The sequence below is a fragment of the Triticum aestivum genome, chromosome 4A (genome assembly GCF_018294505.1).
Source record: "Triticum aestivum cultivar Chinese Spring chromosome 4A, IWGSC CS RefSeq v2.1, whole genome shotgun sequence".
Taxonomy (NCBI): Eukaryota; Viridiplantae; Streptophyta; class Magnoliopsida; order Poales; family Poaceae; genus Triticum; species Triticum aestivum.
The window spans coordinates 295,266,216-295,282,666 of NC_057803.1; the positions used below are offsets into that span (position 1 = coordinate 295,266,216).

Consider the following 16,451-nt stretch of genomic DNA (forward strand, 5'->3'; position numbering starts at 1 on the left):
TCTTAAAACTTTAAAAAATCGTAGAAAATAATCCGTAACCCGGATGAAAAAGTTTTATACATGAAAATTTGTCAGAACGACGAGATGAATCGGAATTCGCTTTCCGTTCATCTGGCATGTGCCCCTAGCATAGCGAACATCGATTATTTCCCCTCCGGTTCGTCTGCCCGAAAATGCCTAACCCCGGGAAAACATTCCCGGATGTTATACCCCTTCGCCGGTATCGTGTAGCATTGCGCTATAACACCCTAGCCCTGCATGTTACCCCGTCATGCATCTGTGTTGCATCTGTTTGCACTATATTTACTGTTTCTCCCCCCTCTTCTCTCCGGTAGACCCCGAGACCGCTGCTGATGCCACTTTGATCGACTACGTCGACGACGACCCTTCTTCCATTCTCTCATGCTTGCATTAGATTTTGCTACTGTAATTGGTTACTCCTATTCTGATGCATAGCATGCTTTTGTACCTGCTGTTGTTACCTACCTGCTTACCCTAAACTGCTTAGTATATGTTGGTTAGTGATCCATCAATGACCCCCACCTTGTCCTTGTTTCCCCTGCTTCATCATCAATGACTCAATCAACGTGATCGACGACCAGAGCCCGACACCTCACATCACATCTCACCCCTTTAGTTGTACGACTCTGCATAGTTACTATGGAGTGCCGAGGGTGATACCTCGTAACACACTCTTGATGATAACTCTGTAGTGTAGCTATTCGGTCGTGGTCATCGAGGGTGATTCCTCCTTAACCACTCCTGTTACAACTCTGTCGTGCAACACCTCAAGTGTGAACGTCGAGGGTGGCTCCTCCTATGTTCACCTTGATGATTACATCGAGTGGAATCCACCGAGGGTGATTCCTCGGGGTTTCCCCCCTTGATGTTTGGACACATAGTTACCTTGACTTTACTTGAGGCCTTTGTGAAAGATGGGTGGGCTCGGAGAGCACCCGAGAGTTTTTACGGTGGTGGCTGGTTGTCTAACGGTATCACCCAGGATGGGGTGGTATCTCTAGACTTGTCCCGACAGCCGGCACTTCTTTTAATAATGCACTAACAGGTTTGGGTATTTGTTCTGAGTTGGCCTTTGGCCTTTACGCACTAACCACCATGCGAGAATAGTTATGGGCCTCAACATCGTAGTATCAGCCGAAGCTTTGTCAGACGTCCAGTTCAGCATTGTGGCATGGCTGGGCCGGCACCATCTTGTAGTGGTGGAGTCTGGACCCGCCCTGCGCGCAACGACCCGGAGTGCAACGGGCAATGGGCCCAGACCCCAGAGTGCTTAGGATGTAGTCCAGCGGGGACCTCTCTGCTGAGCCTAGGTAGGGCTATGACGTGTTGATCTTCCGAGGCCGGGTATGGATCCAGAAAAGTGTGTCTAACCAGAGTATTGAAGCGTGTTGGAAAATATGGTGCACCCTTGTAGGGAAAATTATCTATTAATGGTCGTGTCCACGGTAACGAACGTTCAGACTTGCATCCTGATCTATTACAACTAGAAATGGATACTTGAGATATGTGGCCCCGGGATTGCTTTCCCGCAGGGAGTCGAGGAAGGATCTCTGGGCATTCATGCTACAACATGCTTGTTAATTATAAACTGCTATTCTTTACTCTTCTACATGATGCAAGATCTTTGGAGCTGCTTGAAGATGATAGTCTTTGATAGGCTAGGCCTTCCCCTCTATACTGGCATTCTACAGTTCAGTATACAACCCTTCAATTTGATACCAATGCATACTTAGTATAGATCTGATGCTTGCGAGTACTTTGGATGAGTACTTACAGTTGCTTTGCTACCCCCTTCCCCCCTTCCTTCTTCTTTACGGTTGTTGCAACCAGATGGTGGATCCCAGGAGCCAGATGCCACCCCCGATGACTACTACTACCCCGAGGGTGCCTACTACTACGTGGAGCCCGCCGACGACCGGGAGTAGTTAGGAGGTCCCAGGCAGGAGGCCTAGCCTCTTCGATCGTTGATGTTTGTGCTAGTCTTCTTAAGGCAAAACTTGTTTAACTTATGTCTGTACTCGGATATTGTTGCTTCCGCTGACTCGCTTATGTATCGAGCTATGTATTCGAGCCCTCGAGGCCCCTGGCTTGTAATATGAAGCTTGTATGACTTTCATTTGTGTTTAGAGTTGTGTTATGATATCTTCCCGTGAGTTCTTGATCTTGATCGTACACGTTTGCGTGTATGATTAGTGTACGATTGAATCGGGGCGTCACATGGATGGGTTCGTATTGACAGCGCGGAGAAGGTGGATGGGGATGGGTTAGGGTTGCGGGACGCCGACCGGCTTAAATAGTAGGATCTGGTCTTGGGCGGTGAGCTGGAGCCGCGCCACGCGGCGTTCACACCATGGCGACGCACACGGCGTCCGTCGGACCGCCGAGTTTCTGGGCGTTTCCGCGTGGGACCCTGCCGTGAGACTGACGTGGCGGGCATGTCTGGGCATCCCCATATCCGCCCCGTGTTTGGGCTGAATATGGGGTGCCGTTCAGCCTGGGCGTTTGAGCGGCCGTTTGAAGGCCCGCCTGGGTCAAAAATTCGTGACTGGGTAGTTATCGGACGGTCCCGCCTGGGCATATGAGACGGGTTTAAGATGTCCGGGTGTAGATGCTCTCACCGAGCTCACTCAAACGGAGCATGCAATGCAATGCAACAGTGGCTGGCTCAGAGGCATGCACGCACAATGCACTGCTGATTTTGTACAAAGCAGGCCTGGCCGGACCTGAAAGACAACACTAGTGTCGTGCGCGATCTGGAGCTGCCTACGTGAAAACTGAAAACGAGCAGTTTGTGTGTACTGCCCAGCGAGGCGTCCTCGATGCAGGAGCTCTTCAGCTAACCTGCTGGCCGTTGTCAATTGAATAACCTACCTCTGTCAACAAGCATTTATGCACCATGGCCTGCCTGCCTGCATGGCCCAACGAAGCAAAAAGGAACGGCAATATATGTACCTGCAGCCGCGTCGAGATGTAACAGCTAGCCATTGAGCCATGGAGTAGATCAAAGCTGAACCATGCAGCTGCATTACAATCTGTGTGTTCACATTTACAAATTGTACGCTTCAGAGTTGGAATATGTATTATGCATACAGTTGATCCCTGTATTTGGATGGATTACATGTGACGGTACGGGTTGCATCCACTCCACGCACCTCTATGGCTTCAGTCTTTGTGATTTGTCATACTAGCACCTACTATGGACTTGGTATCATGCACACTTGGAGATCACTACACTGGAAGCTAGCTTAGGCCTGTTTGGTTTCAAATAAGTCACGCCTATTTGGTTGTCACACTTAGAGATTACTTATAAGTTATGCATGTTTGGTTGTCACTGAAAGCTAACTTAAAACCAATGACTTATATGTCACGCCTGTTTTGTTGTCACCTGACTTATAAGTCAAATGACTTATCGGAATCAAACAAGCAGCAGGCCATGCTGTCTAGGGAGCGGAGACGAGAAATGCGGTGAACCAAGAGCCATGGTTATTCTAACCTACCCTGATGCTGATGCTGGGATATTAGAGTAAAGCAGGGACACGTAATGCACCTTTTGTCTCTCTTGCTCGGTTGTTCCAACCCATCATCAGCATGGAGATGCTCATCCCAAATGCTGTGCCAAATCCTCTTTTCATTTTTCTCTTTCCTAAGGCTAGTCATAATGAAAATAACTTAGCTAGTAATATAGCACATTTTAATTATTATTTTCTTATGTGGCAAGTATTTAATGTGAGGTAGTAACATAATATTTTACTGTAACATAGCACTTCCCAAGACAAGATGAGTCTACGAGCTAATAAATAAAGTCATTTATGACACTATTATTATGTTACTTTACATTATAATACTCCTTCCATTCCAAAATATAGTGCGTCCGCGCTTCTTGAGGTCCAACTTTGATCATAAATTTAACCAACGAGACCAACTGCGGCAGGAGAAAAATTATATAATTAAAAACTTCTTTCAAATACGAATTCACTGATATAATTTTTGCTCCCGCCGCAATCGGTCTTATTAGTTAAATTTACGGTCAAAATTGAAGTACGTGAATAGAGGAAGCACTACATTATAAAATGAAAAGAGTAGTAGTAACTTTCAGACTAGTGTCATGCATATGACACTAGTCTAAATTACTCGGAAAGCCGGACAATCATCAGGACCAGGACCAAGGAGGAGTGGCGCTGTGGAGATTCGTGCACGGCAACCGTGGGCCCACCTGTCAATCAGAATACTGTCACTGCTTTGGCCTTTGACCCTCCCTCTGTTGTTGCGCCGCACCGGTACAGCTGTTAAAAGCCGGGGGCCGAATGAGGTGTGGGGTGAAGCGTTACCACCAAGCCAATGTACTGACATGTGGGGCCAGGCCTTTCGCCACACGCTGACTACAGGGAGCCGGTCCTGCCGACGCGGAGAACAAAGCGGCCGCAGTGAGTCACACTCATTTGCTTCTGCTACTGTTTGCCACCACGCTGGCACGTGGGACCAGGTCCTAGTGGACTCTCTATGTCAGTGAGGCAGCAGGCCAGAGATGGGAGTGCTTCTTGCTAGCTGGATTCACCACGCGCTGCCGCGGGAGTGAAAGCTAGAGCGTGTGGCTTCCACACCAAGGCTTGGAAATTTCAAGGTTGATGTCCACCACTCTACATCAGAGCTTCTGTCTCATCATCCTACTGGCGATCACTCGACCCTCTCCACGTGAGGAGGAATTAGGCTGCTCCCAGTAAAGAGAGTAACATTCATTTGATAGAGGATGAAAAAAGCTTAATGGTTTAAAAACATTCAAATAAGTTTGAATGTTTTTACAATAAACTTGACTTTCTTTTGTACTTGTATATAAAACTTTACGAATAGATAACTGGCATTGACTTTTGGGCAAAAAAAACTTATTTGCTATTATAGGTCACTATTCACGCTATTTGATCAAAAGTTTTGTCTTTTGCGAGAAGAAGTCATGAGTTTTTTTTTTCTTTTTGTGGATTTTTTTACCAGTACAATGAAAGGTCAAGTTTATTTTAAACATATTTTTAAAATTTGTTGACTTTTTATTTATTTACTAAATTATTTTTTCATATATGGTGTATACACACACATAGACGAAAAATTCATGTCCACATTTGATACTGCTAGTGTATACTATGTCTGTATTACATTATATTATAGGCTAGTATTTAGATGAGTTCATTTATTGTCATGCTGACACATATTATTTATTATAATACGACATTTTCTCTTTCTTCATTTACTTTTATGTCATCCCATAAAAGCTTCCTACCTGTTGGTTGGGTTTATAAACCGGGCACGATTTTTAAGGTCTTCGATTAGAGTAATAAAACATGTAAATATGCCACAAATATTATATGGTTAGAAACTTGGCATCTTTCAATGCATTGGTGCTTAGGCCACTCTTGATGAAGACATCAATACCATTGTTACACCCACAGCCTTTGTTGTTATACATACTGGACCAATTACTAGAGCTCGCGCACGCCAATTGAATTATCAGGTACTTTCGTTTCTTGGTAACGATTCTAATGTTCATGAGAATGTGATGGTGCCTAAATTGGATACATTTGTTTTGCTTACAAATGAAGGGCCTAGCTTGGACAAGAAAGATCAACCTTGGAGCAAGTTCAAGCATGGAGATGATGGCATGCGCAAGGGGAAAAAGAACTGAGTTACAAGTAATGATTCCAGGACTTTGAAGCCATCATAATGAGTGCATGAAGCCTTGGATGAAATATACAAGATGCCACTTCATAAATTTCGTCCAGAGACTATTCTAGATGCTGCGTCACCTTATTATTGGGCCAGGTCCATGTATTTTCGAAATACTTATGTATAGGCTGCTTTTAGAGTCCGTATGCGTGGGAAAACAAGAGTTAGAGTTTGTTTCGGACTCCTCCACCAAGGGCCACGAAATTCCCCCTCTCTCCTCCATATATACAGCCCTTAGGGCATCGTTTAGACTTTGGGTTTTGTTTAGATTAAAAGTTCGCCATATCTGCAACTATGCGTACTTCGTTTGTGTCCAACGACCAGACCAAGACGTCACAAAACCCCACCTTTCATCAACAAAACTTTCCTCTTATATTCGCAATATCCAGATTGCAATTTCAATTTCTTGCTTGTTCTTCGTTGCTTGCAGGAAATAGACCCTCGTGGTCAGGTTGATCGTGCTCCGGTGTGGTCAATAACCTCCCGGAGTTAGTTTAGCGATTGCTAAGGCGCGACGTCCTCGCACGTTCGTAGTCGGATCGTGAAAGTTGACTTCTACCAAAACGATAGCCACCATCTCATCGAAAGATCGAGCCCCTCGCCTCTATCAACTCTCGATGCATTATCTGTTAGCGTGTTGTCATACATAGTGAAAAATTCTGCGAAACAATCATCCCAATGCATTTTAGCTTAGGTGTTGTATCCAAATAATATTGCACTTAATTGTTTTAATGAAACTCTTCTTAAATCAGCGCAATATGCTTCATGCATCACTATGACATTCATACTTGAATCCATCCAATATCCTCAAGGCACCACCTATGAAATATTCCTTCAAGTATATATCAGTGAAAACATTAGTCCATAGATATTATCATTAATTACCAAAACCACACTTTAGGGCTACATGCATTTTCATCATCTCTCTATCCTCTTAATTATCTTGCCACATAATATTATTTGCATACTTACACCTGCCTTAGCACATGTACAAAGTGGAACAGTAGGAAGGCCCCACAATGCTTGGTTCTTAGCATAGTATCATAGGTAAAATGCAAGTATGGCACTATATTAAAAGAATAAAGAGCGTGGAATGTATGTTAGTGGAAATTCTTAGCTCTATATTGAATAATTAATGATGTGGTCTTATGTGGCTTATCTCCATATTTATCTTTTTTGTGGGGATATCTCCATATTTATCAGTCAATCTCTTTCTCCACATCTAGCTCGGCGCGCCACCAGAGGGGTTGCGCGTCCGCCATCGCGTTTGGACGCCAGACGGATCACACGGCCTCCGGCAAGGCAGCTATGGCCGGCCTAGCGCCGGATCCATGCCCCATTTGGGCAGAAGCAATGGATTCCCGACAAATGGAGTCCCAGCGCAGTCGTCCACGGGCCTCCTCCCGGCGGGGCGGAGCGCAAGACGGACGACCATCTCCTCCTCGGGGCCGCGGGGGATGAGCTCGGGGTCGAGGATTTGGAGGTGGGACTCGGATCTGCTGCCCGCCATGCCGGAGAGGCCGGGAAGGAGCCGGAGACGAGCTTGGGTGGCAGAGGGGATTGGAGGGGAGTGGAGTGAAGTGGTTAGGGTTTTGTCCAGCGTGCGGATGGGGAGGATTTTATGTGGGGTCAGGTGGCCTAGCGTGGGACGAGTCCGACGTGGCGGGCGTGTCCGACACCCCCATATCCGCCCCATATCTAGACTTGATATGAGGGGTGCCGGTTAGTCCGTGTGGTTGAGGGCCGCTTGAGAAGTCCGTCTGGGTCAAAAAATCGTGACCGGGAAGTGGTCGGGCGGCCTGCCCGCGCGTTTGGGATGGTTTTGAGGAGTCCGGTTGTAGATGCTCTTAGAAATTAGATTTATTCATCCAAAGCAGTCGTCAATATTTACTAAAAAATAGTAAAAACATTGGCAGATTTTGGGGGCGTCCAATATGATAGCAAATCCGGATCTATATTCTATAATATCTAAACAGTAGATCCACGTTAATTATAATTATTTCAACATGCAGGTCTCCACGTCATCAAACATACCATATTATCATCCACTAGAATTGTTTGGTAGCAGATGCATACTCCCATTTAATTGTTTCATCTTAAATGGTCGAGCATATATGTATACTCTTTGCTAACATACAATTGCTTTTGAAAATAATACTCCCTCCATTTCACAATGTAGTGCTTTCTCTATCTACGTGCTTCAACTTTGACCGTAAATTTAACTACCAAGATCGATTGTGGCGGGAGCAAAAATTATATCAGTGAATTCGTATTCGAAAGAAGTTTTTAATTATATAATTTTTTCTCCCGCCGCAGTTGGTCTCGTTGATTAAATTTATGGTCAAAGTTGGACCTTGAGAAGCGCGGGCGCATTATATTTTGGAATGGAGGAAGTAGTTTCAATTTATGTCATTACATTCATACAAAATTTATCTTTAAAATTCGGCAATAAATCTGAATTAAAGTAAAATATGATGGGTTGTTTTTTTGCTATTCACTCCTTGTTATTGATGTCCATGGCTCTGGGCCTCTGCCGGATGGGGATCCCCTGAGGTGGCCTAACCTGCCATCGACTAACTGACATGCGGGTCCTAGCAAGCATGGTCTCTGCCTCCATCTGCACGGCTTTCAAAGCGCAGCGCACTACAAAATTAAGCACTGACAATTGGGGCCACCGAGTCGGGTGTCCCCCACTTGTCCGTGAGCAACAGTTTGTAGACGGGTCGGGTGGGACCCACCACACCGCACGCACGCTTATCAAGGCAGGGCCACCATCCCCAGCGCGTTCTTCTCCTACAAGCTCACACCACCAGACGCCGCGCTGAACAGTGCGATTCACTGAGCTCCCTCGCTTTTCTCTACGGATACACTACCGCCTCGCGACTTCGCCTCGAGAGACCAATGGCCGCGCGCGCGGCGCACCCTGGCGTCTTCCTGCTCCTCGCTGCCGTCCTTCTCGCGGTTGCGGTACAACCGGCGGCGGCGACGCTGCACCCGGTGGACTACCTGGCGCTGCAGGCCGTCCGGCGCGCGCTCTCCGACCTGCCGGGCTCCGGCTTCTTCGCTTCGTGGGACTTCACCGGAGACCCCTGCGGCTTCGCCGGGGTCTCCTGCTCCGGCGGTGGCCGGGTCGTCACGCTGGCCCTAGGGGACCCGCGCGCCGGCGCACCGGGCCTCTCGGGCGCATTCCCCTGCGCGGCGCTCGCGCGTCTCTCCGCGCTTAGCTCGCTCTCGCTCGTCCCCGGCCGCGTATCCGGGGGGTTATCCTCCGCCGTCGCGGCGCTCCCGTCGCTCCGCTTCCTCGCTCTATCCGGGAACCTCATCTCCGGGAACCTCCCCGGAGCATTCTCCCCTGCTCTTCGGACGGTTGATCTCAGCAAGAACTCCTTCTCCGGCAGGATACCCTCTTCACTGCTACAAATCAGGAGTCTCCGAACGCTCGTCCTCTCCCACAACTCCCTCTCCGGCGAGATCCCCAAGACAGTGAGTTCGCCGCTGGTCCACCTCGACCTCAGGAACAATCGCCTATCCGGCGGCGTCCCGCCGCTCCCGGCGACGGTCGTGTACCTCAGTCTTGCCGGGAACAGGCTCTCCGGCCGCGTTGGCGGCGTCCTTCGCAGACTGACGAGGCTGTCGTTTCTTGACCTTGGCGGGAACTGGTTCTCCGGCGAGGTTCCCGGAGAAGTCTTCTCGTTCCGGATTGGGTACCTGCAGCTGCGCAAGAATGCCTTCTCTGGCGAGCTCCGGCCGGCGGGGTGGTTGCCGTCGGGCTCCACGGTGGACCTCAGCCACAACGCGCTATCCGGGCTGGTGCCGGCGGAGCTGGCGAGCGCGGCTGCAGTGTACCTGAACGGGAACAAGTTTGCTGGCGCGGTGCCGGCGGAGATTGTGGCGGCGGCGGAGGGCGGGCGCATGCGGGTGCTCTTCCTTCAAGATAACTTCCTGACCGGCATCAGCGTGCGCGGCGTGCCGTCGAGCGCGGCGGTATGTGCACACTGGAACTGTGTTGCGCCTCCGCCGACCGTGGTGGCTGCGTGCCCGGCCAAGGGCGGCAGGGGGCGGCGCCGGCCGCCGGCTCAGTGCGGCGGGAGGAGGGGGTAATAAGGAAGGAAAGGTTTAAGGCTTTTGGGGTTTAGTGGGTAATGATGGTGTGTGTCATAGTTCTTGACACGGGTGAATAACCATTTTTGGTGTAGTGTATATTTCTGTTTTGTGATCTTGCTTTAGATATACGGCCGTAATATTGTCAGGGGTACACGTGTAAGGTGGATCTGGTTTGTTTCAATGTCAGCGATTGCGATTTACATAGAGAAACTTGGTGCAAAGAAATGTTGGGCTCTCTGCTATGTTATCTCCAATGAAATGACCACCGATTTGTTACTCAATGGTTCGAATTGTTATGAAGTGCAACTCGTATTGACTCCTCCTTATCTACTGTAAATATAAGATGAAAAGCGTCTTATATTTCGATACATAGCAAGCATTATTCTGCACATTGCAGGACTGAAGAATAATTCAGCACAAACTTGGACAGGGGGTGGTCTCGAATCCTAGCTGTGCAGGGCGGTTGGTAGTTTGGAAGTACAAAAACGAAAAAAAAAACATAGTAGATGTAGAGAAATTTTACGGTACATTATAATACACCAGAGCACGTGTATTATATGGGCGATCTAACGGATGAGACTAGCTGGGCTTTTTTGAGTCCAAGAGTATTTTCGACCTAATTTTTTTATACTTTTAATCGGCCCACTTAGGTCCAGGGGTATTTCCGTCCTAATTTTTTTGATTAAATCAATTGCATTAATAAAACACTTTATTATAACTCCAATCATCGTGCGTACTTTTTTGAATTTCGGTTCGAGCGGTTCGTCCTATCTCCTCCTCTCGAGCCCTAACCTTGGGCGCCCTCGATCGCCGCCGATCGCACTCGCCATGTCACTCCTTCCTCCTGCTCCTACTCCCCCCCTCCCCCACCATCGCAAGTCACCCCCTTCGGGTCGTGGCACCAGATCTTCCGACGAGCCGCTAATCCCCTCCTTCCCCGAGCGGACGCCACCTTCCCCGACCCGAGAGGCCACATCATCCTCATCGACGTGTGTCGGTGTCAAAACTGGTGGATCTCGGGTAGGGGGTCCCGAACTGTGCGTCTAGGCGGATGGTAACAGAAGACAAGGGGCACGATGTTTTTACCCAGGTTCGGGCCCTCTCGATGGAGGTAAAACCCTACGTCCTGCTTGATTAATATTGATGATATGGGTAGTACAAGAGTAGATCTACCACGAGATCAGAGAGGCTAAACCCTAGAAGCTAGCCTATGGTATGATTGTTTTTTTTCGTCCTACGGACTAAAACCCTCCGGTTTATATAGACACCGGAGAGGGCTAGGGTTACACAGAGTCGGTTACAATGGTAGGAGATCTACATATCCGTATCGCCAAGCATGCCTTCCATGCCAAGGAAAGTCCCTTCCGGACACGGGACGAAGTCTTCAATCTTGTATCTTTAGAGTCCAGGAGTCCGGCCGAAGGTATAGTCCGGCTATTCGGACACCCCCTAATCCAGGACTCCCTCAGTAGCCCCTGAACCAGGCTTCAATGATGACGAGTCCGGCGTGCAGATTGTCTTCGGCATTGCAAGGCGGGTTCCTCCTCCAAGTACTTCATAGAAGATTTTGAACACAAAGGTAGTGTCCGGCTCTGCAAAATAAGTTTCCACATATTGCCATAGAGAGAATAATATTTACACAAATCTAATCTGCTGACGTATTTCGTAGCATGACATCACACCACGACCAAGTCTTTATTCGAATCGTTTTACTGTCCCACCTCAGCGCGTTTAGCGAGGCGGTTTCCTTAGCACGTCTTGTTAAAGCAGAGATCGTGTCCCCTTATTCCAGGATTCTCATCAACACGGGCGTGGGTAACCTAGTCGTACCTGTTGGTATGTTTTCTCGATCAAAGGCGAGTCCCAAACGGTCACGGGGAGGGCCCTTGGTATTCAACCTCTTATAAAGAGACCAAGGCCTTACTCCTTTCTTTCAATCTCAAACGAGTTCGCCCTCCGCCTCGAGTTCCAACACCCAAGGCTCTAGATTTCAGGCGCTTCGGACCTTCGACAATGTCCGGTTCCGACCTTCGAGGCCGATGGATGCCCTCCTCCGTCACGGAGGAGGACGTGCTAAAGTTGAGAGAGGCCAGGTTCTTGACCGGCGAAATCTCGCATAGGCTGCCTGCTCAAGGGCAGGTCATTCCCACTCCCAAGCTTGGTGAGAGTGTGGTGTTCGTGTCTCACTTCCTTCGGGGGCTAGGCTTCCCGACGGATCCCTTCGTGAGGGGGCTCATGTTTTATTATGGGCTGGAATTTCACGACTTAGCTCCGAAGTCCATCCTCCATATTTCCTCATTCATCGTCGTGTGTGAAGCCTTCCTCCGTATTACTCCTCATTTCGGACTATGGCTCAAGACCTTCAAAGTAGAGCCGAAGATGATCGAGGGACGGCACGCGGAGTGCGGAGGTGCTTTTATAAGCAAGAATGATGGTGCTCCATGGCCCGAGGGCTCTTTTCAAGGGTAGTCCAGCTTATGGCAACGAGAGTGGTTTTATATCACAGCTCCCAGGAGCACCAAGTGGGTGGCGCTGCCTGCTTTCCGCTCGGGTCCCCCGCCACGACTGGCGTCATGGGTCAATAAGGGGCTGGACTGGGGGTCGGCAAAGGACGTGCCCCTGTTGGAGGGCCGCATCCGAGATCTCCTAGAAAGAGACATCAGTCTGGTCGTGGTGATGCAGGTTATGTTAATTCACCGAGTTCTGCCCTGCAAACGTTGCCCCCTCCGCCTGTGGGAGTTCAACCCGGAGGGACCACGAGTTCTCCAACATTTTCTTGGCATGACGCCCGTGGAGATGTACAAATTGTTCTTCGGACCACAAGTAGTGTGTCCGGATTCCATGGAGGACGCAGGTCTGAGCTGCAATCGTCCGTATACTCAAGTAAGTAGCCTTGTGCCTGGACTCGCTATCCGTATATTTATCATAAAATTGCCCCTAAAAGAGCTGTCCTTTAAACAGGAGTGGATAGCGAAAGCAAAGCTAATCAGGTGTCCGGACCCCCTCCCCGAGACCACGCCGGATCCCGTGCTAGTCAGGATGTTGGAGGTTGTGCCTTCGGAGGAAAGCGAGGGAGGGGACAAGGAAGCTACAGCCTCCTCGAAGAAGGTTGTCCGGAAGGGAGGAGTCGAAAATTCCTCTCCTCAGGGGAAGAAGAGGACCGCCTCTGACGACCCGGAGACCATGGCCTCAAAGCGGGGAAAGAAATCTTCGTCAGAGGGTCCTGCGCCAGGGGATACTTCGGCCGAATTATGCCCTCAAGGGGATCAGCCCTCCACCGAGCCGTAAGTAGAGAGGAGTTTTTCTTTTTAAGAAATGAGAGAAATCCTTGCGTTGTATCTGAGAAGAGTAATCGAAAATTTACCTTGTAGCTCGGACCTTAGCCCTTCTCAGCAGAGCTCGTCTTCGGGGGATCTTCTTCCGGAGATGATGGAGAGCGGAACGCCTCCCCCTGCCGTACCGCCTTGCGAGGCGGGTGATCCTGTGGTATCGTCGCGGAGGGTTTCTCTGAATCCGGCAGGGTCGAAAGGTAGTCATATGGCCCCCAAAGCCCTCCGCGTCCGGCCTTCGAGAAGGGCCATCAGACGAGTCCGGCACCGTCTGTTGCGCGGTCGGAGGAGCTGAAGGATCTGCTAGGGCGAGCATCTATCTCGGAGGAGCACCGTGCATTGATGGTTACGGTGATTGAGAGGATTTCATCCGCGGAGAGCGGATTGCACGAGGCCGTTAGGAGTTTACTGACATGTTTTGAGGTACGCGAAATAATGTACCCTTTTTGGACAGTTGCGCATAAATAAGATGCGCCCTGTGTAGATAGTAGCCCCTGAGACTCTGTGCGTTGTCAAAAGTGACGGCGCGCAGAGGATCATAATCCCAGGTCTAATATGCCGCCTTCATACGTAGGTGGCGAAGTGTCGGGTGGCCAGCCGGACTGATGAATTTTCCGAGCTAAAGTGGCAACTTGACGTGGTAGATGCCGACATCACGCTTGTTAACAAGCGGCTTGACGAGGCACAAGGTATGTAATTCCTCCGGCGGCACCTGGTAAGAGGAGCTTTATGCCAGTATCTTACAATGTGTGCGCTTGTTGCAGATGGTGCTGCTGCCATGGAGAATCTTCGGGCGGAACTTACCCGAGCCAAGGAGCAAGCCAGGAAAAGTGATGCGGCTGCCGAAAAGGCAATTGAAGAGCTGAAAGCCGAACAGGCTGCTCACTGCCGAAGCAAGAAGGAATGGCCGAGATGGTTGTGAAGCTGAAGAGCGCTGCTGACCGTTGCAAGCTTCTTGAAAAAGAAGATCAGGCGGAACAGACGGACCTGGAGAAGGCCGTTGCCGATGCCAAGGATGCTCGCTCTGCGATGAGAGCTATGAAGGAGGAGCCGCGTCAGGCCGGAGAGATCACGGCTGGAAAGCCCTTTATGCTGCGGAGGAAGTTCTGTGATCCTAAACATGCTCCGTTAGATCGGATGTGGAGTACGGCGGACACCTATCTGGATTTGGCGGCGAGTGCCGCAGATGCGGCCGAACACTTCCGAGATCAAGAAGATCGCGAAGTGGAAAAGCTCTTTTGGTCGCAGTTCCACAATCCGGAGCGTCCACTGTCATTAGCCGATCGTTTGGCCGAATGGGCCGAGCTAAATAGGTTGTCCGGACTCGCCATGAAGTATGTCATGAGTCCTCTGTGGCCAGAGAGGCCAGAGCCGAAAAGTTATTTCAACTTGGTGCAGCAGTTCCTTGGTGCGCCGCCGCATATCAATGCAATGAAGAGGTCAGCGTGCATAGAGGGTGCGCGGATGGCTCTTGCCCGTGTCAAGACATACTGGGCGGAAATGGAGGCCACCGTTGTTGCATCCCCAGACTCGGATGGAAGCCGAGTACCTGCTGAGCACTATTTTCAGGAAGTTCTGCAAGGCACTCGTTTAATAGAGACGCAGTGCTTGAAGGATACTATATTCGAATAGCATATATTATTGTAAAACAATATTCTGATAAATTGTAGAAGCTTTTTATACTTGTGCCTGCAAGTATTATAATACCTCCTGTGCGGCCGTTTAACATATATGTATATATAATCTGAAAGATGGCAGTCGTCGGCTTCAGCCCCCACGCACATAATGCGGGGGTGTTCACAGAAGGCGCATTTTCACACTTGATCCAACGTCTTGGTCCTACAAAGGAGGTGATAGCGCAGTGAACTAGGCAATCGGACTATGATGCTTTATCACTTTCACTTAGCCATAGGAGTTTGAAAGTGAGGCTACTTATATAGCCCCTGGTGGCGCCTGCGCTCGCCCGAACTCGGGGCGCGTATGTGCCTGGCCGGGAAGCGGCCCTTCGTTAATGCGGAGGAATCCTAAAGATTCCGGTAAGTCATCGAGTGGTTGACCAGTCTCACGCTATATCATGACAGTCAGTTTTCGGCTTTCTCTACTGAGGTGCTCGCCTGGCCGAACCGGGGCACAATCGCAGTAGTTCTCCTGGTGCCGCCTTAGCCGATAGAGCGGAACGTAAGGTAGCAAAACACAGGAGCCGGGCAAACCCAACATTTGACCAAAGACATGATTCGGAGCTGATGCATATAAGGCCAAACTCGCGACGCCAAACACTCCCTAAGGTATTCGGTCTTTATGAGGGCGGGCGGGATAACGCCCTTAGTAATAAGCCCCTAGTGTCCAGGTACGCGCAAAACTCTGACATGGCCACATGCCAAAACGCCAGCCTCCTCCTTGGTTATACCAAGAAACCAGGGGATGTGTATCAACAAGAGACAGTAAAAAAGGTTTACGCAGGGTCTTAATCTGAAAAGAATCCTTGGAACGGGTCCCTGCTGCACGTCTGCGCCTGTGTCTCCGTTGTGCCGTATCCTGGACGGGCGTAGCACGGTGTTCATCTGTAAAAGAGAGGAACTTAGTTTAGGAAAGATTGTGCCGAACATGAGTTATACTAAATAAACAAAGTATAAATCGAAATGGGTAAAATTGAGCTTTATTGTCTCTTGTTTTATATGCGCGGAGCCCCTAGTACAGGGGTATACGGCTATTAAGCCTTTATCAATTGTATGTTTATGCCGGACTCGTCTAGCCGTGTCCGTGGTCTTGATGACCTGTTTAGGTGCTTTGGCTAGTGAAGCCGCTTTATTGTGGGGATGTCTAGGCAGTCGCACTGTCTTCCGCGCGGGAGGAACAATCAATGTTTTTCCTTTAATGAGATGATGCCTCATGGACCGGGCATCTTAAGCGTAAGAGATGCATAATGCGGTATTGCGTTAAAGCGGGCGAAAGCTTCGCGTCCTAGTAGTGCTTGATAGCTACTTGAGAATGAGGCGATGTGGAAAGTTAGCTGTTCGCGACGGAAGTTATCAGGGGAGCCGAACATAACTTCTAGCCGGAGAGAACCCATGCAACGGGCATCCGGGCCTGGCGTTACCCCTTGAAAGGAGGTTTTTCTATGGCGAATTTTTTTGTTGGGTCTACCCCCATGTTGCGGATTGTGTCCTGGTATAACAGGTTTAGACCACTGCCGCCGTCCATCAGGACATTTGCAAAGTGGAGTCCGCCAATTATTGGATCTAATACCAAGGCAGTCCAGCCTGCATTTCGGATACTTCTAGAGTA

At 49.4% G+C, this 16,451-nt stretch overlaps 1 protein-coding gene across 1 annotated transcript; it reads left to right on the forward strand.

Annotated features, from left to right (window-relative positions):
• The first annotated feature begins 8,301 nt into the window (after positions 1–8,301).
• LOC123081980 (probable inactive leucine-rich repeat receptor kinase XIAO) lies at positions 8,302–9,982 on the forward strand. Its single transcript, XM_044504454.1, has one exon. The coding sequence runs from the start codon at positions 8,635–8,637 to the stop codon at positions 9,832–9,834; it is 1,200 nt and encodes a 399-aa protein (XP_044360389.1). The 5' UTR covers positions 8,302–8,634; the 3' UTR covers positions 9,835–9,982.
• Positions 9,983–16,451: the final 6,469 nt, after the last annotated feature.

What these genes read in the sequence shown, in the direction of transcription:
- LOC123081980 (XM_044504454.1), top strand. Translation starts at nt 8,635, where the DNA reads ATGGCCGCGCGCGCGGCGCACCCTGGCGTCTTCCTGCTCCTCGCTGCC.